A 20,875-nucleotide genomic window follows, 5' to 3' on the forward strand; every position below is an offset into this window, starting at 1 on the left:
TCAGGATTTACACCTTTATTACATTGAAATATTTACCGTGGTTACGATACAAGAAATAGGAAATCGTCCAAGCAGAATACTGTGCGCTGCTCCCCCGTCCCGGACGCTGCTTTGAATTTCAGGGAAGGAGCAGTTAAAAAAAGGTGCTAAAAAAATTGCTACATGTGATACCTCCCCGCTCTCCAACCTCGCCGCGAGCCGCAGCACCCGCGTGCCTGTCGCTGCAGGAATTGGGAGATAAGCTCGGCAGCAGGGAGCAAGCCCGTCTGGAGACTCACAAAGCAGCAGGTACATCGCCGGAGAGGTTACAAACTAAAGTATACATTTAAATACATAAATAATTTGTGCAATGGGTGATGCGTCGCCCCCGGAGACGACGCAACCTTCATTTAGTCCTCGCGTAGATACAGAAACAGGGAAGTCTTTGGAGTTTTATATGTACAAAAGCTGCAGCTGAAAATATAGATCATCTATTTGTTCTCTGTACAGGTCTGCGCTGGAAATATTTAAAAGGAGGAAAAGAAATCTAAATTTAAAAAAAAAAAATCGTAATTACACCCGAGACAGCACTGTCACGAGAGGGACGGGCAGGAGGCACCAGCATGGTCAGGGCACCAGCGCCGCCTCCCTCCCGGCTTCACCCCATCCTCTTCCAAGGCAGCCCCGCTCGCTGCTCTTCCCCCCACCGCCTTCTTCCATTAAAAAAGAGGAATCATTTCCAGCGGGGGCTGGGGAGGCAGCGCCGTCCAGCCCAGCCCCACTCGTGAGGGTCCACGTGGGGTTGGGGGGGTAAGCGCAGGACACGCTGCTTTTGGGAAGCAGACACCGCTCCCGCAGCAGAGGGGGTGGTTGAATTACCCTCCTCGGCTCTTTGCTATCTGTAGCAGAATCCTACATAACATAAAGGGTTTTAAAATATTTCTTTAAAGCCAGGGGGTTTGGTTAACCCTCGGAAACGGGCACTCCCCAGCCCACGTCCCAACCTGCTCAGGAGCGAGCGCGTGCGTGCGCAGATACGGCCGTGGGACGCATCCTTCCGCACAGAGGCGGACTGGAAGCCACCGGCGCGAGGCCTGGGGGCACCGGCTACGTGGGGGAGATGGCCTCGATCGAGAGAGGAGAGACACAACCGAGCGGTTCTTGGTCAGGTCCTTCCAGTCCCGGACGGGGAAGCCAATCCCTAAGGCGGCTACTGGAAATCTGCCCTCGTCTCCCATCCCTGGCAGAGGGACTAACAGCCACCAGCGTGGCCTCAGTCCAGGGAAATGATGTCTGGCCTGCAGCCCGGGAGCGCCGCGTTGCTACTTATTGTCCCGTTGTGTCCGTGGCTCTCTCGCAGCGCGCTGGTGGAGACGATGCTGCTGATGCGGCCGCCGGCCGGGCTGACGGCGCTGTGAGATCCTGCCATCACAGGGGCCAGGGGATTCATGTTTAGGAAGTGGCTAGACGTGCCTCTGTACTGGAAGAAATGGCTGAGCGTATCCTGCTCATCCAGGGAGGTGATCACGGAAGGGCTGTAATGCTGCCAAGCAAAGGAAAAGCCCCGATCAGCTCACGGGATCCACAAAACCCTGGCCCCAGTCCCACGCGGCCCTTCGGAGAGGACAGGGCGCGCAGGGATCGCTCCCCGGATAAATGTACCAGTTTACCAAGACTGTCCCTGAACCATCAACACCCGCTGCCTCCTGTCAGCACAACCCGGTGCAAGCGCGGGCTTCAGGGGCGAGAACGGCAGAGAAGAGACATGCGGCGGCAGCAAGAAATAAAGCCCAGCACAGAGAAAGAAGACGGAGCCTACAGCGACCACCCGGAAAAGCCACGCGTGCGTGGATCCGCGCCCTACGCCGAGCCGCCTCCGCACAACGCGGACGGGACAAGTCGACTCTCAGCGACTGCTGCCAAATCCCTCCGCTTTCTACCGTCGCTCTCCTAGGTCTGCGTGGATTCAGCCTCAGAGAAGCAAAATACTTCCAGCTCTGAGCCCTTGGCAATTCCGAATTCGCCTTCGCGAGGCAGACTCAAGAAAGCAGAGGCTGTGAAAGGAGAGAGGTGCCGGGCAGAGGGACAAGAGCCCAGGATGCCGGCAGCTGCAGGGCAGACTAAGTATCGCCCTGTGCTGGCAGGTGATGCCCCTGGAACCGCAAAGCTGGCACCCCCGCTGCCGTCCTACAACAGTTCTCCCGGAGGAAGAGGATGGAGGAGGAAGGTTGGCTGAGTGAAGAAGGATGTATTTGCCAGTCTGCAGATTTGGCAAGGAGGAGAGAAAAACGAAAATGAAACAAAACAAAAAAAGCTTACCTGATTTTCACTTTGAAGGAAGGAAAACAAATCCAGACCTAGAAAAATAAAAAGGGGAAAAATAAATCTCTTGATGGTAAATAAACTTCTGGCAGGGAGGGGAGCCAAACCGTGCCAATGTAGAGACAGAAGCAGATGGGTTCAGACTGCTTCCAAGAACCAGATAACCACGACACCGTCAGCTCCAACTCCATCACAAGCTCCAGCTCTGCTCCTCTGTAACTCATCGCGCGGCCTCAGCAACGAAACAGCACAGGGCAAATTAAATTTCACTTCTCTAGAGCTGTCGCGGGGCCTGGTACCAAAATCAGGTTCCAGCAAAGCTCAGCAAACCGCAAAGGGCTGAGTCAGCATCAGCCCCAGCCAGGCTGGTGACACCAGGGCGCTTCGAACCGCTCTGCAAAAGCTGCTTAAGGGTCTTGACCAAACGAACTGCAGACGGCAACCGTGCACGCATCGGATCAGGCGCAAGGCGAGCGGGAACTGCACGCAGGACTGAGAAAGAGCATTTTCAGGTCTCTGCTGCTGACCCGACAGGCGGACTCAAGCCCGACACCTCATCTCTCTGGCTAGCAGCCTCCCCGCCTGTAAAACCAGGCTGTGAACGCCCGTCTCCCTGGGGACAACTGAGGCATAGCCCACTCCTGCAAGGCACACGGGGATCTCCAGAGCCATGGGTTCCGGGGAACGGTTTATGATTTACTACTCAGTCACGGACATGAGCCTCTCTTTCCTTCTGCTGGGTTAGGACACACGACCTGTATCACGCCCTGCCAGCCAGGAACAAGAGCAGCCCACGAAAGGAAGTCACAGCCTCACGTCCTCGGTGGCCCTGGGACGCACTAGCCAGCCAAAACCTGGGTCGTTCCTACCTGCGATTTGTAACTAACAACCAGGTTTTGAGTTATTCTGTCAGTCAAGATCTCACCTGCAGGCCCCTAGAGACATCTCAGGGGCGTCGTGCCCCAGGAGGGAGGTACTCTAGTTTCCTTCTTCCCTCTTCTGTGTTGGGCCAGTGAACTCTGTCACTCAAAACCACTTGCTCTGAGCTGCAGGAGCTGCCAGGCCAAGACAGACTACGTGTGCGAGCGACCCCAAGGCCCCCGTAGCTCAGCGGAAGAGAAGGCCAGGGCACCGGCTGTTAGAGCTTAGTCTGGTAAACTGGTACAATTGTGCGTATTGGAAAACCGCTGCCAGAGGTCCTTGTGGTTACCTTGAAGCTCTGAGGGCACCTGGTAGGAAGGATGGTAGTCAGGAATGGGGAGGTTGGAGAGATAGTCGCTGCCAAGAGCTGCCATGGGAGGACTTCGAAGCACAGAAGACGGCTGGTGATCAATACTTAATACCCTGAAACAGAATACAGACCCGATGAACCTTAACAAAAGCAGAAGGGCACACCGAGGGAAAATATTCCTCTGTTGTTTATCAGAAAAAAACCACCAAAAACCAAAAGACCCTGATGCTGCCATACCTACAGCAAGAACAAGCCCTCCCTCCTCCCCGGCCCCGTGGTCAGAGGTGTGTCACCTCACCCTGGCCAGTATGGAAAGCAGCAGCAGCGCTTCCCAGGGACAGAGCAGGCTCGGATCTGGTTACTGCGACGGCATCAGCACTCAAAGGAAGGAAGCGGAGAGCAGGAAGCAAAAGAAGCCAAAGCCCAGCAAAGCAGGGGGGGTCGGGTTCCTGTGCTGCCTTACCCCTTGGGCCCGGCCGCTGTCGGAAGAGCCACGCTGGAGACGGGGCACTGCTTCTTGGCAGGCGGCTCCTCCTCATCCGACGAGCTGTCCAGAGTGAGATCAATAACCTCCACTTTTTTTTTGCCCTCCGAAGAGTTCTTGCCCTCGGAGTTCACAGTGTAAAGGGAGCTGGCTGCAGAGGAAAACCAGCGATCAGCTTCGACTGCCGAAACGGAGACGAGCAAAACACCACCGCCTCTACAAGCACTACAACCCTGCGATATACTCCGGACTTCCAAACAGCTCGTAGCAAATCCACACCCCATCCCAGAACGGAAGCATCATCCCCACACTAACGGTCAGGTCTCCATAGCCCACCTGGAATTAACGCTGCAGTTTCAAGAGGAACCTGCATTTTTCTTGCTTTTTCTAGCACTTACTCCACAGTGGTGTGCTAAGTGCCTGTCATGCTCCTGGTATTTCAGTGTGATCCCAAATACCGGCTCCCAGATGGGATCTGAAACGCTCCGAATGTTGCTTTGTAAATGTAAAAATTGTAAATGTAAACGTTGCTTTGGCAAAACAAGACGTCCAAGAAAGAGTTGGTGACCATAGCTCCCATACCCTCGATCCCACTGAACGCAGACGTCTGGCACACCTCCTGGTTCTCCTTCTTCGGCTTCATGGGGCACCAGGAGCCGTCCTCCATGAACTGTATCTCATCACAGTCCGTGCAGGAGTTCAGGATTTCCATGAACAACCTGCCGGGTGAGAGCACAAGCTGGGGAGAGCAAACACTACAAGGACTCGCGCATAAATACATGCACACGGACGGCAGAAACGAGACGGGAGCTCAGGAGATGGGTTAAAGGGGTGCGAAGAATTACTGTTCTAAAATCTGGGCCAACATCACAGAATCGTAGAGGTTGGAAAAGACCTTTAAGATCGTCGAGTCCAACCGTAAACCGAACACTGCCAAGCCCACCACTACACCATGGCCCTAAGCACCTCATCCAAACGGCTTTTAAATCCCTCCAGGGATGGCGACTCCACCACTGCCCTGGGCAGCCTGTTCCAACGCTTCATAACCCTTTCCGTGAAGTAAAATTTCCTCATATCCAGTCTAAATTTCCTAATATCACCTGCAAGTTATGTTTTGTGATGGGCTGTTCAATGTACACAGGAGGGCTCTGTTCAAACCCCGGTAAGCAGGTTCCCTCATTACTGCCTCTGCAGAGACTGCCAGCGAGGAAGCCAAGATTTTGACAAAGGCTTCTTGTTCTTTGGGAGAAATCTCTCCAGATTGGCATCAAAGCAGTTTAGGGAACGAAAATCAGATTTTAAGTTATTCGAGGCTGTAACTTGTCTATATATGCTAGCATCAGAGGATAAGCCTTAAAAGAAAAACATGATCCAGGCTAAAGACTGTGTAAGGACCCTGCTCAGCTCACCCGTCGATTATCAGGTTGTCGTATGGGGCTTTCTTATCACACACAGGACAAGTCCACGTGGGTTTCTTCTCATTCATCTGAAGATAGAGCGCTGCATCGAAGCACTGGAGGTGGGTGCACGTGATGGCTCGGCAGGGCACAATCAGCCTCATCTTACCCAGCTAGGGGACAAGAAATAAGAAATGAAGTCGGTTTTTGTACAAACCGCCTCTCACAGCGCCAAGTAAAGCCAGCGGTGTTACTCCCTGTCTATTCCCTTTTCTCCCCTGCCCAGCACTCTAGCGTGTTTAACGAGATGTTAAACCAAATGTCAAGGAAGAATTAACGTGCGAGAGAAAACAAGCTTTCCTGAGGGTATTTTTGCCTTTGTTTTTTTTTTTTTTTAAGCTCACTTCCACCTCAAGCACATGCTAACAGTGCAGGTGAAAGACAAGGATCGGGTCAAGAGAAGACATTTTTTGGCTAGGCGGTTGAGGCCAACAATCTCAGCAATGTTTTTAGGCATAAAAGAAAGCGGTTCTGCTTTTATTTAGGAATCAAAGCTGACTTTTCAACAAAAGCAGGGCTGCAGCAGCATTAGCTCTCCTCTCACTCCAAAGCGTTCCTACGCAACGGTAAGGTAAAGCGGGAAGCTGTTCGCAAAGGCCTGTCCAAGAAAAATGAACAAAAACGTAGAAACCTACTGGACACATCAGGGAAACGCGTAAGCTCGTTGTAGCTATCTCACTGTCAGGATCAGCTGTTAGTTTTTCTTTGACTGAAAGAAGAGGAGGGGAAAAAAGGTCTCCTGTCAACATCCTCCTTCTTTTACATGCATAAATATGTACAGACATGATTTATAATTTGCACCATGACACTTATTATCCAAATTACAGGCAGGTAATGCTTATAACAGCAGACATTATTACTATTAGGTTAAAAGCTCCGGCAAGAGTCTCCTTGGCTAGACCATGTATGCAGTACAAAGAGACGGTCCCTGCCTTAAAGATTTTACAGCCTGCCTGTAAGGTGACAGCACGGGGAAACATTTGGGTGAAGGGAAGCAGCGTACAATTTGAGCGTAAGCAGCAGCAGCAACACTCCCGCTGCTTCTCAGAGGACAAACGTTTTGGAAGCATCACAACCGAGATGGGCAGCGATCTGAAGAACGGTTTGATTTAGAGCTTTGTCGAATGGCATCACTGAAAAACAATCCATCATCTTTGCAATCCTTACCTTCCCATCCAGTTCTCCTCAACAGGACTCAGCAAGTGCGTGCGGGCTTGCGAGAAGGGACGCACACAAAGACCTGCTCTGCCCTCGCTTGCTAATTCAGACCTGCTCTGCCTTCCCATACCCAGCACGGGATGCGATCGAGCACAGTGGCGCCTTCGCAAGGGGTACTTACTCAGGGCTCGCGAATGGTCTGGATTTCGGATGCCCTTGGCTCTTAGCTTCTGTAGCAGCGTTACTGATGTCAGCTGCTTCACCAGGTACACCGACAGAGAGTAGTTCTGTTGAAAAGAAGTTGACGCTGCTCAGGCCTAGAAGAACCCACCGGAAAGGAGAGGGCTCTCCTGGATCTGCACAGCTTGATGCTACTGCAAAAATGCCCTCGATTCTGCAAACAGCGAGTAGTAAAGGAACAGCAGCAAATGGGAAATGGTTTTCACCTCACTCACCCTGCCAAACTCCGAGGACCAGTTCACTACAATCGTGTTCGGGACAGTTGCCGAAAGGCGTGCCAACGGAGTGATATTGACGGGGCGGCTGGGTCGTTTCGGCTCTGCACCATTTTTTGTGGGCGGGAGATAACCCTGCAAAGAAAGAAAGATTACGTGGCAAAAAATAAATTCTCTCTGAGGCGGAAGGCCACATACAAGAATCTACAAACCCAACCTCTTCACGGCACATTGTACCTCAAGACATTTTATGTCACACCTTAAGAGTTTGTATGAGAATTTATCTCAAAATCTCAAAGCAGTACATTATTATTCCTCAATGTCAAGAAATGGAGAATAAAGGTTCCCTCTAATATCCTTATGCTGACGAGCGCACTGGAACCCCATCGTAAGCTGAACCCCTCCACAAACACGCAACTGTCAGTCCGGGATGTGTTGTGCACAAACAGTGTTGAATTAAAAACCAAATCCTATCCAGTTCACCCAGGCTGGGAAGCTAAAAAATTACATCCCGTGACAAATCTGACGTTGATCTCATTTTTGCTTCACTATATCCACATTCCAACTTGATTAGAAACCCATCCCGTTATTCAGCCCAAGAGTGTCTTTTCTGTAATTCAGAGAGATTTACACCACCCTTTTTTCATCGCCCTCAGTTAGACTGGGCGGCTTGAGACTGATTCAGCAGCCACCCATCACAGTTTAAGCAGAAGTAAAACAAAAAAAGCCTTCCCGTCGAGCTGCTGTGCTGTGCACAGCCCGTACAAACAGCTTCTCAGCTGCAGATGACTCATCCAAATGAAAGCCAGAAACCTTATCTGAGAGCAGAAGCTGGGGGAGGACCCTTTAGCCATCTTACATCTCATATGCACTTCCCTCTTTCTGTCCCATGAGGCCAGAAACGACCTCTATTTTTTTTTTTTTTAAAGCAGGTTACTGATTGTCTCGGCCAAAACCAAACCCAATATCTGAGGCAAAAACTGCAAATCTCTAAAAATATTAAGGGAGCGGCTCAGGCAGAGCATTAGAGGCTGTTCTGCAGGTTTGATTGCAAAAAGCGCCAGCTATAATGGAGCAAAGCCAGCGTGGGACAGTTGACAGGAAGCTGGCCTGAGACTGCCGAACCTCTGATACCCTTCCTAGATGTGACACTGAATCACATCCCTTCTTGGACTGTGAACGGGGGCAAGCACTATTTCTTATTATATTTTTACGCATTAGCACAAAGGACCCCAGCCTTGACTGGAGCATCCAGGTCTTCCTGCAACGTGATAAACTAAAGGCAGTGCCATTATTCCATTAAATTCAGATTTTACTCTGCATTTTTATTATCGAGTTTCTCGTCAAAAGAAGTGTTCCAAAAAATGAGACGGAATCTGCTGGTTAAAAAAAAAAAAAGAGTCAGGCCCAAAGTTTGCATATTCTTCTACTTAAAGACCACACTCCTCGAATCAAAGAGCAGCTTTCATCACCAATCCACAGCCCTGTAACACGAAATCAGTTTTGCACTCTAACCACACCATTTCTTCAAGTCAGTCTTTAATCTCCGGGAAATACATTCCCACTGCACTCACTGGGAGCTGCAGCTGTGTAAAAGGGCAGGCTTTAGTCTACAACATATTAAGAAGAAATAAGATTTACTCACAGGCAGCGGACAGAGTTTTCCATTGACCTTGACAAATAAATTAGGAGGGAAGTAATCTTCTTGGGGACAGCTGGTTTCACACAAGCAAAACCTAAGAAGCAGGAGGGAGAAACTGGCAAGTGAGTGGTGACACCCGCAAAAAACGGCAGCCAAACTTCCCTTTAAAAAGGGAAAAAAACATTTCCCAAGCAGAACAGATCAATGGGTGGAAAACACATAAGCAGATGAACAGCCCTACACGTGTTTCAAACCCTTCATGCGGCAAAAGCGACACGAGAAACGAGACCGAAAAACGCCAGCGACTTAAAACAATTGCTAATGGACAGGCTGTGAAGTGTGCAGGGGCAAGGCTAATTTTATTCAGCCCAGACGACAATCTAAGCTATCCAGAATCGCAGTTTCAAAGGCCAAGTGTATTTCTCTGGCCTAACATCGTTCCAAAAAACAACACAAACCGAGCTCCGGGTTCAAGCGGCACGGACAGCGAACCTGGGTGCCATTTAGGACGACGGAGGACTGCCATTCACTCTGGCCACCTTGATATAATTCCCACCCCAGCAGCGTTGTATCAGATGGTTTAATCCAGGTTCGGGTGCGTTCACGTGCAACTTCACCTATAGATTCTGCAGCGCTTCAAGACGCAAAGAACTACATCTGTTTAAGTTACCCAACAAAAGCACCTGAGGAACTAAAAAGTTATATTTGACCCAAAGTAGTGAATCTTGCAATAGGAGAGACTGGTTACTGCTTGGACTCCCTCAAAGCTCATCTGCCATCACTCGATATCCTACCGTTGCCTCCCTCATCGGAGAATCACAGAACCATTTAGGTTGGAAAAGACCTTTAAGACCATCGAGTCCAACCGTCAGCACCAGCAACCCAGAACGGGCTCTGGCTCAAATCCTAATCCCATTTAACCGGATGGCCGTGCGCTCTATTTTCTCTCAAAGGAGGGTGCTCCGCCAGAGACGACTCCCCACGCTGAAACCACAGTTCTGCCGCGAAGCCGTGAGTCAGACCGTGACCTCAGCCGGCTTCTTCTGAGCTGTGAGATCAAGCCCTGGCACGTCACGCCGATGTTCACGAACACCACCAATGTTCTCGAAAAATAAATCTGGTCTTATTGTTTTTTAACCTCTCGCTGCTTGCCAAATAAAACAAAGAATAAAATTGAGAGTTAATCTTTTTCTTCCTTGGGAACACGAGAATGCCGCATATGCTGAAGCACATCAGCAGGAGAGAAGAAACGATCCCACCGTCATTTTTAACTCCTGCACTAAAGTTTGCTGAGTAAGGGTTCACTTCTTCAGGCGAAGGGATGCACTCTGGACACCCCAGGAGACTCCTGGAAGTTTCCTGGTGGACTGTTGGGTAAACTCTGTTTCATCTCCTACGTCCAAAACATAGTAAGAGGCACAGACACTGAAACCGGTCCTTCAAAAACACACATGGTGTTTTTCTGCCCTACAGAAGCGACATTTCCAAGCATCCACCTCCTGATGCATCTCAGGGAACAGGATGCCCGTATGCTTCGCTCCACCAGCTCTGCACGCAAGAGTGGAACAGATGGACACAGCAGGAAAACTGCGACTGTAAAGCCCCAAATCAGAGAGACGTTGTCACAGAATCATAATTAATACAGAACGCCCTCCTGAAAACCAACAGACTCTCTGTGGAATTAAACCAAAGTCTTCAATTTCAAACAACCACTTTTCTTCAGACTTCCAGATATCACAACTAAAGCCCTCAACTCCTCATCACTTTTTTTCCTGAGAGTACAGTAGTGATTCTCTGTCTCTTTGCCAAATTCAAACCCCTGATAATAAAATTTAACATTTTTTAACCCCGCCAGGGGTTGAATGTTGCGCAAGAGGCTCCTCAGTTCCTGTTCAGTGCCGCAGGACAGTGTGGGCAGGCACTTAAATAACCACCTCGGCATGACTGTGAGAATCGGAGGGTAACCTGTGAAGCACTTTCAAGTATTTTTTTTACTCACACTCTCCAACATGTCTTGCATTTTCATGAGTAATAACTGGGTGAATATTAAAAAAATGTTCAAATTTTAAGGTAATGTAGTTTCTTCATCTTATTCCACCTTTTGCAATGAATCTGCAAACAGGCACATAATTAAAACGGAGAATTGAAAGAAGCAAGTTTTATACAAGTGTGCAAAACTCTCAAAAAGATTAAATTTTACTACGCTTACAATTGAGAAAACTTGCGTGCGAGGCCACGTCGCCTGTGCCAGCAAAGGGTCACCCAGAGATAGCTCGCTCAGCCTCGCCGAGTTCAGAAAGACCCTCTTGGTTTGGTGTTGCACGACGGCGTTTATCAGAGGCTCACTGCCATACAGAAACCCTCACTGCCATACAGAAACCCTCACTGCCATACAGAAACCCATGTTCAGAACACAGCACCGAACATTTTAAATTTCCTCTGAGCCATCTGACATGCAATTTCAAAGCAAATCAAGTGCTAAAAGCGTGATTCATCAAAATCAAGGACAAATTAATATGGATATGCTAGCTCAGGGAACAGGACTTAATGCATTCATCAAAAAGACATTACCTTACCTTAATTGCACCTGTATAGTGTAATCACATTTGGCACCTGGTAAGATATCTCTGCAACAGAAAAGCAGGTCTTAAGACTGTCAGCAGTGCTTAATTATAGAGAATTACGACTACAACAGCATAAATTTCTATTAAGTTATATTGATATTGATATATGTGAGCCATATTATGAATAAAACCAGCGCAGCTGAATTGTGAAAACAGGTAATACCTGTCCAAACCAGCAGGCAACATTCCCAAACGAGGACATACAGCAAAAGCCCATCGAACAGAAGAGAGAGTGGCGGGAAAAGGAGAAAATCAACCTCAGAGTCTTGCTACTGCTGAGTTTTAAGAATATAATGCCAACTACAGGCTCGCCAATGCAAGCAAACGATTGTGTTTGCAGGCACAGGTGGAGGGTAGTCCTAAATTTCGCGATGAACTTGCACGTTTTTGTCCCAGTTACCACATTTTCTCTCTTCCATACAATAATTCCACTCTGCCGGCTTTTGGGCAGGTCCTCGATGGCTGTAAGCAGCACAGCACCGCTGATATCGAGGAACTCCCCTTTCTACACCCAACTTGGCATTTTATTCTCACGTACTGCGCTGGAGCAGAGAAACATGAACTGTTTAAGATTCAGCTCTTCCTCCTATCCCGACCATCCGTGACCTCCTCATCTGCCAGGCTCACTCACCCAAACTCTGCCCATTTTTTCTCCTGACTCCGCTCCCCGTTCTGCCGGGGAAGAACACGCAGCCACAGCAGGGTACACAGCAGGGAAGCCACACGCACTTGCACGGCATCCAGAGAGACACCGTTTCGCTTACCGGGAGCTGAGGATCTGTTGAACTTGCTGGGGGGTTAGAGCAAAGGTGAAGTGAGCTTCTTCAAACCGTTGACTGTTCATTGAGGCTGAAAAAGAGGATTTAAGACAAATTAAATCATCATTAAGTCATTCTTACACCTGCAGGCACCAAGGCTTGTAATAAACACGGAACAGCATCCAATAAAAGCAGAAGGCAATCAAAATCAACTGCACTTCCATGCAGGGGCCCTCCAAGTCCTTGACCATGTAACCAAGCGTCAGATCTGTCCTTCAAGGTAGACATTCAGTTTCCATCGTTTTATTTACAAGGAAGACTGAGGCCTGGAAAGTAAGGTGGCTTGCACAGGTAGCAAATGGTGAGGAAATCGGGAAACCCGCCCGCTCGCTCTCCTGGGTCTGCAACAGCCTCCCGAGCCCACGAAGAGCCACACGGCGCTTCCCAGGGATCAGCAGACAGGTTGGGAAGAGCGAGATCAAATGCGGAGCTAAGGGGATGCCAGAGCTCATCCACTGCCCTAGAAATTATAATAATTACAGTGGTTATGGAATAAGTACAGTTGCTGAACAATAATCAGGCGTTGCCATTTTCTCCTCAGGCACATGGACAGAGTCACGGCGAATTCAGAGAAAACCAGCCATGCCCTTGATTAAAAATAAACACATGCGGAGAAACCCGCATAATGGGAGAATCAAGAATTTTACGGGAGGGTTAGTGACGAGCACGGTAAAAACGTTTGGTGCAAGATACATGTAAAAATAAACCAGGATTTCCCCTTCTCTTTCCCTGACCTTAACTGAGCTGCTACTTCTTTTGCGCCTGAGCTTCTCCCTCGGTCAAACTGGAAGGTGTCTGCCTCCCTCACAACAACCGTGAGCTATTTTATCAATATTTGCAGAGTATCAGTTTCCTAGAATGAAGACCACTGACGCTGTAAGCCAATGTAATTTGCAAAGAGACGATTTGGCCTCTTCTGCACTCGTTTTTACACCCGTCAGGAGAGGTCCTGAGGAACAGCAGCTCCCGCTGGTCTTCTCTGGGATGCAGAGCATCCCTGGGTCAAGAGAAAATAAAGCCGAGGACATTATCGCAGTGACACGTGTTAGTGTAAATCTCACATTTTGATCCTTTATTTATTTCAAGGAGTTTGGTAACACTTGTGATGAGCTGGTCATAGCATGACCATCCGAGGCGACCACAGATCCGCGGAGGAGGTCAGCTCCGTCCTCTGGGCCACCTGCCTTGGGAGAGGGACACCCTTACGCTGGCCTCCCCAAAAAGCACATTCAAGCGCAGATTCCTCAGCGGGGCGAGGGGTTTTGCTTCTCCAGCCTCCTGCAGCTCAGGAATGCGAGGAATGCGAGGCCCAGAGTTTCCTGGCAGATGACCTGCCAGATCTTCCCCGGACCGGCAGCAGCAACAGGCTGGCAGACCGGATGGAGAAATTCAGAGGACTTTTGACCATCTTAGGACTTTCTGTCTGAGCCTTTTGCTCCTCGATGACAAAATCGGATCCTGATTCTGCTCTGAAGAGAGCCGAGGTAAAGCTGCTCAGTGTCGAAGTGGTGCTAACCAATATCTGCAGTTTTCTCTGTCCTCTGCCACCTCCATTTATAATCAATAACCAACTTCCATCTTACAACCAATTTATAACCAGTGTTATCGCTCTGCTGGCAGCCTTCATCCAACCCAGAGAGGAACGCTGACATCCCAAAATTCACTGTAACACAGCTAGAGGTTTGGTATAGGACAGGGAGTGGGAAAGCCAAAGCCGGCATCTTCCTCACTTGCAGCAAACAGAGTGCGGACAGATCAGGAGGCTTTATCATTAACCCCTGTGTCACTGTCTTCACCCATCATCACCCTCTCCATCCCCGTTTTCATTTTTCGTTCCCACATATTGCTTATTTCTCGCATTTCTCTGACACCACGACCTTCATATCTGGATACTTATAACAAATTGTCCCAAGCAACTAAAATAAAAGAATGGGAAGGGGACGTTTACACAGCAAAAGGGAGAAGAAAGACACAAACCACCAGAAGCCAAAAATAAAAGTCCACGGCCCCCTAGGAATTACATAAAAACTCTTCCATGTTCAAGCACAAACACATAAGTAAGGGAGTTTTATCAGGGGAGAGGAAAAAAAAATCATTTCTTTTGCAAGGAGAGTATCCCGTTTCAGGGAAGAGGCTTAACCACAGGTTGTCTGAGAGACTGAACAAAGCCAAACCTAAGAAAAGGCAATTTTTAGCACAACGGTAACGAAACCAAACCCCCAAAAAGCGCATGGGTTTTGGTTGGAGTACAGACACACTTATCTCCACTTTAGCAAACATTACTGTGTTTACACGAAAGAAAAACAACCCTGAATCCAAGCGAAAACCATTTAAAAGGCCCAAGATGGGTGCGCCTAGTCTGAAGAGGCCAGAAGGGCTCAACCTAAAGTAAAAATACAACTTCTAACTTATTCTAAAAACCAGAATAAATCTCCCTTCTTCATGGGCCCAAATCACCCCAAGGGCAGCAGCGCTTCCAAAACCACCAGCAATTACCGGGCTAACTCTGTACTGTACGTCTCCCCACCAGCATTTTAAAGATTACAGCAAACACACAAGTTTTCTGGAATTAGGCAAGAACCAGCATTTTCTTTTCCCTGTTTTACAAATGGGGAAGCATCGGAGCGCTCGACCCCACATTACGTCGAGAAACAAGTGGCTTTGCCCTTTTGCCATACCCCGTTTCTGCTCTTAAATTTAAGATCGCTGTTTGTTTCCTGCTCAACGTCAAGCTGTCTCACCCACACAGAGCCAACCCCTTCTCCTATTTGCAACAAGCTGGATCGTGATGCATAAACCAGTTCATTAATTTTATATATTGGAAGATTTTAGGACTACATTTTTGTTAATAATTAAGGCAGAATTAGGACTCAAATGCGGCAGAGGATTTTTAAGAAGCTCTTTTGCTGGAAGTTGTAACACCCAATTGTTTGCAAAAATAACAAAACACTTTTCATAATTAATTCTCCTGGCATTCACTAATTTGTTCGGAAAGGGAGCCCGTGCCGACTGAACCAGGTTTTTATTCTCTCGGGATTAGGACCCAAACGCTGATGTACAACAGACCAGAGAAAGCTTCACAATTCAGACCGTAAAGAAAACCCCAGGCTTTATCAGGTGCAAACAGTAAATAATCCAAAACTTATAGACACTTATAAAATATACACTTAACAGAAAAGGTGTCAGCTGGGAGAGAAATACCCCTTTTTCATGCAAATAAATTTGGAACAAGACTAACAAGCAACTAAAAGCTGCCATTTCTGGCAGCCCATGCAAGTTGGAGTTGGAAGTTGCAGTCCAAATGATCCGAGGGCTGGAACAGCTCTGCTGTGAGGACGGGCTGGGAGAGTTGGGGGGGTTCAGCCTGGAGAAGAGAAGGCTCCGGGGAGACCTTTTGGCACCTTTCAGGACTTATAAGATGGGGACAGACTTTTTAGTAGCGATAGGAGAAGGGGTGATGGTTTTAAACTAAAAGAGGGGAGATTCAGGCTAGATGTAAGGAGGAAATTGTTTACGCTGAGGCTGGTTAGACGCTGGCCCAGGTTGCTCGGAGAGGTGGGGGATGCCCCGTCCCTGGAAACGTTCAAGGCCAGGTTGGACGGGGCTCTGGGCAACCTGATCTGGTGGAAGATGGCCCTGTCATGGCAGGGGGGGTGGATGAGATGGCCTTTGAAGGTCCCTTCCCACTCAGACCATTCTACGATTCTGTGAAATCCCACTTTCATCTGGATATCAGCCTTTTCAATCCACACTGATGGCTTGCCCTAGTCACGCCACTCCTGCTCTGTCTTCTCCACCCGAGCAAACAAAAGGAGCCTCCAAAGAACACGAGGACTGAGCAGTTTTGAACGTACCTAGTGTGGTGGGCTTTATCAACTCATCGTAAACATCGTAGAAGGGCAGCCTCTTCATCTTGACATCCGGATGGACGGGATGGATGGGTGGCGATAAATGCTGAACGTCCGTCTCGTGCTTGGGTCCCAGCACAGGCACCGGAGGCAGCAGAGCCGCCGGCATGGCGGCAGAGCTGTGGTCATAGGGCAGGTGACACACCGTGCCCTGCGTCAGCGCGGTGGCCGAGGACAGTTGTCCTGCCTGAATGTGGAGCATTGACAAGTCCGAAGGGGTTAAGATCTTCCTTGGGAACCTCCGCCGGTACAGTTCTTTAATTTTCATCTGGACAGCCGGGCTGCAGCCAGATTTCAGCAGCTGTAATGCCTTTGCAAGAAGTTCGTGCTTCCTTCCACTTTTGTTCCTTCCAGCAAAGCCCAAGAGAACTTGTAATTCTGATACCCTAAAGCTCATAACCATATGCTGCAAGAAAATAAAACAACCACCATTACAACTGCTGTATGAGCAGACACAACCCAAAAACAAGCCATGGGTTCACTAAGGAAGATGGCGGAGGCCTTAAAAGAGACACTGTCAAGTTTGAAGTTCCCCTGGCCATCAATAACTCGTCAGTAGCGGAACTGTAAATATTTAGATTTGGTTTTACTTTTAGATACTTTGCTTGGATTTGGAAATGCAAAAGGTCACACTCGCTTCCCAATTTGATGGACGTCTGAGCAGCTTCTGATACCCAAACGGTTGTTAAATCGCCTTCCCTTTGAATAAACGCTGACAATGTCTTGTAGGGTCAACCTCGCATTTAAACTAAAGCTTTTTTGTACCTCTCTGGGTTTAAAACTCTCACTTTAAGGCCTCTTAGGGCTGACTTAGAAAGGCCAAGCCCCAGTGTGACTGCGGAGGTTTTCAGCCATTGCTTTTATTCTCTTCTTTCAAAAATACACTTTGGGAATGCCCATTTTTGGCCTGATGTTTCTCTAAGGAGACACATCAGACTTCAAATCTGAAAATAGCCGTGGGTCACTAATGAGGAAGGCTGCAATTAAGGGAAAACATACATCAGGCACCACCTCTATACCTAGGCTGGCATCATTTATCAACCTGCCTCGCTGAAGGGACTCTCCCCAACAGCGACCTGCTAATTCTCACCACGAGTCCAGCGAGCCCGACAGGCTTAAGTTGAAAGATGCCCGAAGAGGAGAAAATACAGAATTATTCCCGTTTCACAAGAGGAAAAATAAAAAGGGTCTCAGAGACCTCTCCGCCAGGCAAGTCAGCAGCAGACCTAGAAACTCAGCTCAATCTCACGGTCGTTCACAAAACCATCCTTCCCCTGAACTCGTCATATGATTTCAGAATACTTATTTAAGCAGGAACACCCATGGGATGACAGAGAGTGCTACGAAAGCACACGTATACTTATATGCATATATATTTGTACATATTACAGCACAATCTTTTCTTTCATGCGAGTAAAAAAGGGTTAAACCTGGGATCGAGCAACTCCCAACACTCTCCCTTTTAAATAAGAAAGGGCACACAGAGTTTCACCACCACTGCATCTAGAAAGACTTTTCCCTTCAGGCTCGCAAAATGCAACCGATTCAACAATAGCAGAATTGTTCTCAAATTAGTTACAACTTGGGTTTAAATCCATGATTTTGGTTCCACTGAGGGGCTTCATCCGCTGAGGGGCTGCAGCGGAGCACCGGGGGGTAGAGGGGGAAGGTTGGCTTCTGCAAGTTAAAAAATGCCAAAAACCTGCAGCCCCTTCAATAAAAGAAATGTAAAATAAAAGCTGAAACCTCGTCGGTTTAACAGGAGGCGTATTTTGCATTCGGATTGATTCTCAAACCCAACGGAGCTATTTTCCTTCCTGACGGGAACATCTCAGCTTTACATCTTACAGTTTTAAGAGTCACTTATAAATACCGAATTAAGAGGCACACCTCCATAATCTACAGGTCAAGCTTATCAGATAGTTAATTGATTCTGGCCTGCGCGCCAAGAGGTTTTAAGGCAGTTTAATTCGCTGTATTAGGATCGTGTTACCCACGCACCGAAAACGCAGCATCTCAGGGGGACAATGTGACAGATGTTCCACTTCCCAGTGGGGGAAAAAAAAAGGGAAGTATTTGGTAAAGCTATCAAAGCCAGCTCTGTCGTTACAAAAAGTGCCATGTGGTCCCTGATGCAGAACAGACACAGCGTCAGATCAGGGTTTTGTGTAGAAGAGAACCCTGTAGGTCGCGTGGGATTTGCCTATTACCTTTGCTGGGCGATACGTTCAAGAGAAGAATGATTAACTTTTTTTTTTTTCCCCCTTTTTGGAGCCAGGAGAATTTGTTAAAAGCAGGAAACCTCTGTCATTTAACAGGAAAAAGCTCGACTTGGGGTCTCTCAACTTTGCCAGTGCCTGTTTTAAACACCTCCCAGAAAAGACACATTAGGGATGCACATTTATCAAATATTCCTCTTACCAACTCCCTCCCCTTTTGCGACAATCATTGTAAAGGAACCGACCTCTTCCCACATCCATTCCTCCTACAAATCCTCCGGACAGAGTCCTTCAACCGGCAGGAGATTAGTGTAGCATGGCTCACCAGCACGAGATTCACATTTATCATTAAAAAACACTCGCATTCGTGACATAGGATGGCTGTGTCACCACCGCTGCAGCAGCTGTGGACTCTTATCTCCCCCCCGAAGCCTCTCCGATTACTGCTCAGAGCATCAGAGCAGTGGAAAAAAACTCTCTTTATTGCCATAAGAGATGGCAATCGAGAGCTCCCAGAGGGCACCTGAGGCTTGGGTAGCGGCTGGATCCGCAGCAGACTCGAGTCCGATCGTGCCGCTGTTGAACAAGGCACGTCCGCAAACCTCTTCTCTTTCCAGGGGAGTCACCGTTCGGTCTTTTAAATAAAGGAAAGTGTCTTAAGCCAACTACGGGCTTTATAAGGAGAAATCATTTTGTTTTCAACTGGCTCGTCTTGCTTTTACAATGAGACACAGATGGTAAAAAGCTTAAACAAACTCCTGGTGAGGAAACCAGAAAGGGGATTAGGGGAGATGGACGAGGGAAAGGGAGCAGAGATTCAAAAATAAACTGAAGAAGCCTCAAATAATGCCCAGCTCCACCGAAAGGGCTGGCGTCCGAGGGCCAAACCCAGAGGTGTAAACCTGCGCCCCGAGCTCCATCTAGACTTAAACCAGAATTCCTCCGCAGCGATTTATCCGCAGAGGGAGCGGAGCAGAAAACATTACAGACACTTCGCCCTGGGTCGTGCTCGGCTTTACCCTTTGCTAAACTACGTCCCCAAATTACAGGATTAGGGACGCGGTTGCCGGAGCTCGACTTCTGCGCAGTCCCAAGTCACCCAATTACAATTATCGGATCCAATTTCTCCACTAATATTGTTAATGTTTTGCCACTTGACAGGGCTCCTGTTGTAGTCAGGCTTAAGTTCTAGGGGAGGGAGAAAGATCACACCATAAAGCTGTATCAAAATTTGGACAGGGCACTGCTGGAAAGATTACGGACAAATATTACTCCGGAGGATTACGTTCTCGCTGTGGCTGGCTGCCAAAAAGGTGCCAGTTCCCAAATGTCTTGCTGTTCCCAGCACGGGGAAGGGGGCAGGACTCTTAGGCCACTGCAGCCAGCTCAGACCTATATTCCAGCCTGTGGGGGAAAAAATATTAAACCGCCAACAAGGAGAAAAAAAAAAAAAAAAAAATCAGCTTTGGAATTAGTTACCAGGGGCAATTTCATATTCCACAGTCTGGTGGGCAAAGGTGGTGACACACTCTGACTCCTAAAAAAACGAGAAAAAGAGAGTGGAGGGAGATGAAACCCCATCCAGCTGTGAGCACTGGTGCAGCACTACCATGTTACACGCTCTCTGCTCCCTCCTCCCGTACTGCACCCCAAACCTGCCTCCGCATCGTCCCCTCTCCTGCCTGCCGCTATTTTCTGCTCCCCTGCCTACCCCCGGCGTCCTGCGAGGCTCTGAACCGCTCCGGCTCTCGGCTCTCCCTTCCTGCAGGTTTCTACCTCTCTTCTCCATGGCTCTGCACCTCCGAAGCCCCCCAGCGTCTTTCGGCCCCCTCCTCTCGCGGACAAGCCCACCGGGCTCGCTGTCATAGTCCGCAGCCTCGCCCGCCGCTCGGTGCACAAAGGTCCAGGCCCCAGCACCCTCCCTACGGCCCCTTCGTCCCGGTGGTCCCCGTGCCTTCCCCCCCACAGCTCTGCCCCCGAGCTGGGACCCCACGGCTCGCCTCAGCCCCCCTGTGCACCCCGACCCCAGCATCCCCATCCCTTCCCACCATCCTCACCCCACAGCGGCTGCCCCCGCAGCCCCACGCCTCGCTCCCCCCACCCCTGTTCACCCATCGCTGCCCCGCTGCCCCTCGTTCTGCCACCCCACAGCCCCCCGCTCCTGCCCCACACGGCCAGCCCATCTGTCTCCCAAAAGTCCCCAGCCCCACACGCGTCCTTGGGCCCACTGCAGAGTCCCCCAGCCCCACACATCCCCCTGGCACCACGCATCCCTTCAGTCTCCCATATCCCTTCAGCCCCAAGCTGCCTGATCCCCAGTCCCAGGCATCTCCTCAGCCCCACACTACCAGATCCCCAACCACAAACACCCCCTCAGCCCCAAAGACCCCCTCAGCCCCACACTGCCTCACTCCATCCCCACAGACCCTCTCAGCCCCACACTGCCTGGACCCATCCCCACAGACCCCTCAGCGCCACAGACCCCTCAGCCCATCTCCACAGACCCCCTCAGCCCCCACACCCTCTCAATAACCCCTACTAGTCCTCCATCCCCACAGAACCCTCAGCCCCACACTGC

General features: G+C 49.3%; 2 protein-coding genes across 14 annotated transcripts in view; both read right to left on the reverse strand.

Moving 5' to 3' along the window:
* The window catches only part of PIAS3 (protein inhibitor of activated STAT 3), a 21,506-nt gene continuing 631 nt past the window's right edge, over positions 1 to 20,875 (reverse strand). Inside the window, exons 1-15 of one of the 12 annotated variants that reach the window (XM_072846529.1) lie at positions 20,009 to 20,198; positions 19,777 to 19,834; positions 16,025 to 16,484; positions 12,117 to 12,201; positions 11,305 to 11,355; positions 8,732 to 8,822; positions 7,087 to 7,221; positions 6,813 to 6,918; positions 6,109 to 6,182; positions 5,426 to 5,586; positions 4,599 to 4,735; positions 3,996 to 4,167; positions 3,512 to 3,645; positions 2,299 to 2,336; positions 1 to 1,522 (exon numbers count right to left, since the gene is read on the reverse strand). In XM_072846529.1, coding sequence (XP_072702630.1) covers positions 1,253 to 1,522; positions 2,299 to 2,336; positions 3,512 to 3,645; positions 3,996 to 4,167; positions 4,599 to 4,735; positions 5,426 to 5,586; positions 6,109 to 6,182; positions 6,813 to 6,918; positions 7,087 to 7,221; positions 8,732 to 8,822; positions 11,305 to 11,355; positions 12,117 to 12,201; positions 16,025 to 16,484; positions 19,777 to 19,834; positions 20,009 to 20,163 — 2,127 coding nt within the window. In that variant the 5' untranslated portion in view covers positions 20,164 to 20,198 and the 3' untranslated portion in view covers positions 1 to 1,252. Of the gene's footprint in view, positions 1,523 to 2,298; positions 2,794 to 3,226; positions 3,646 to 3,995; positions 4,168 to 4,352; positions 4,512 to 4,598; positions 4,736 to 5,425; positions 5,587 to 6,108; positions 6,183 to 6,812; positions 6,919 to 7,086; positions 7,222 to 8,731; positions 8,823 to 11,304; positions 11,356 to 12,116; positions 12,202 to 16,024; positions 16,485 to 18,499; positions 18,795 to 19,776; positions 19,835 to 20,008; positions 20,199 to 20,875 lie in introns of those variants that run through there. The other 11 variants (XR_012039729.1, XR_012039731.1, XM_072846533.1 and 8 more) reach the window with 11 other exon arrangements.
* Positions 18,821 to 20,875, reverse strand: part of ANKRD35 (ankyrin repeat domain 35) — a 10,082-nt gene continuing 8,027 nt past the window's right edge. For both annotated transcript variants that reach the window (XM_072846528.1, XM_072846527.1), the window contains one exon: positions 18,821 to 18,931. The gene's annotated coding sequence lies outside the window, so the exon portion shown is untranslated. The remainder of the gene's footprint in view (positions 18,932 to 20,875) is intronic.

This window comes from Ciconia boyciana, chromosome 26, assembly GCF_034638445.1.
Source record: "Ciconia boyciana chromosome 26, ASM3463844v1, whole genome shotgun sequence".
NCBI lineage: Eukaryota > Metazoa > Chordata > Aves > Ciconiiformes > Ciconiidae > Ciconia > Ciconia boyciana.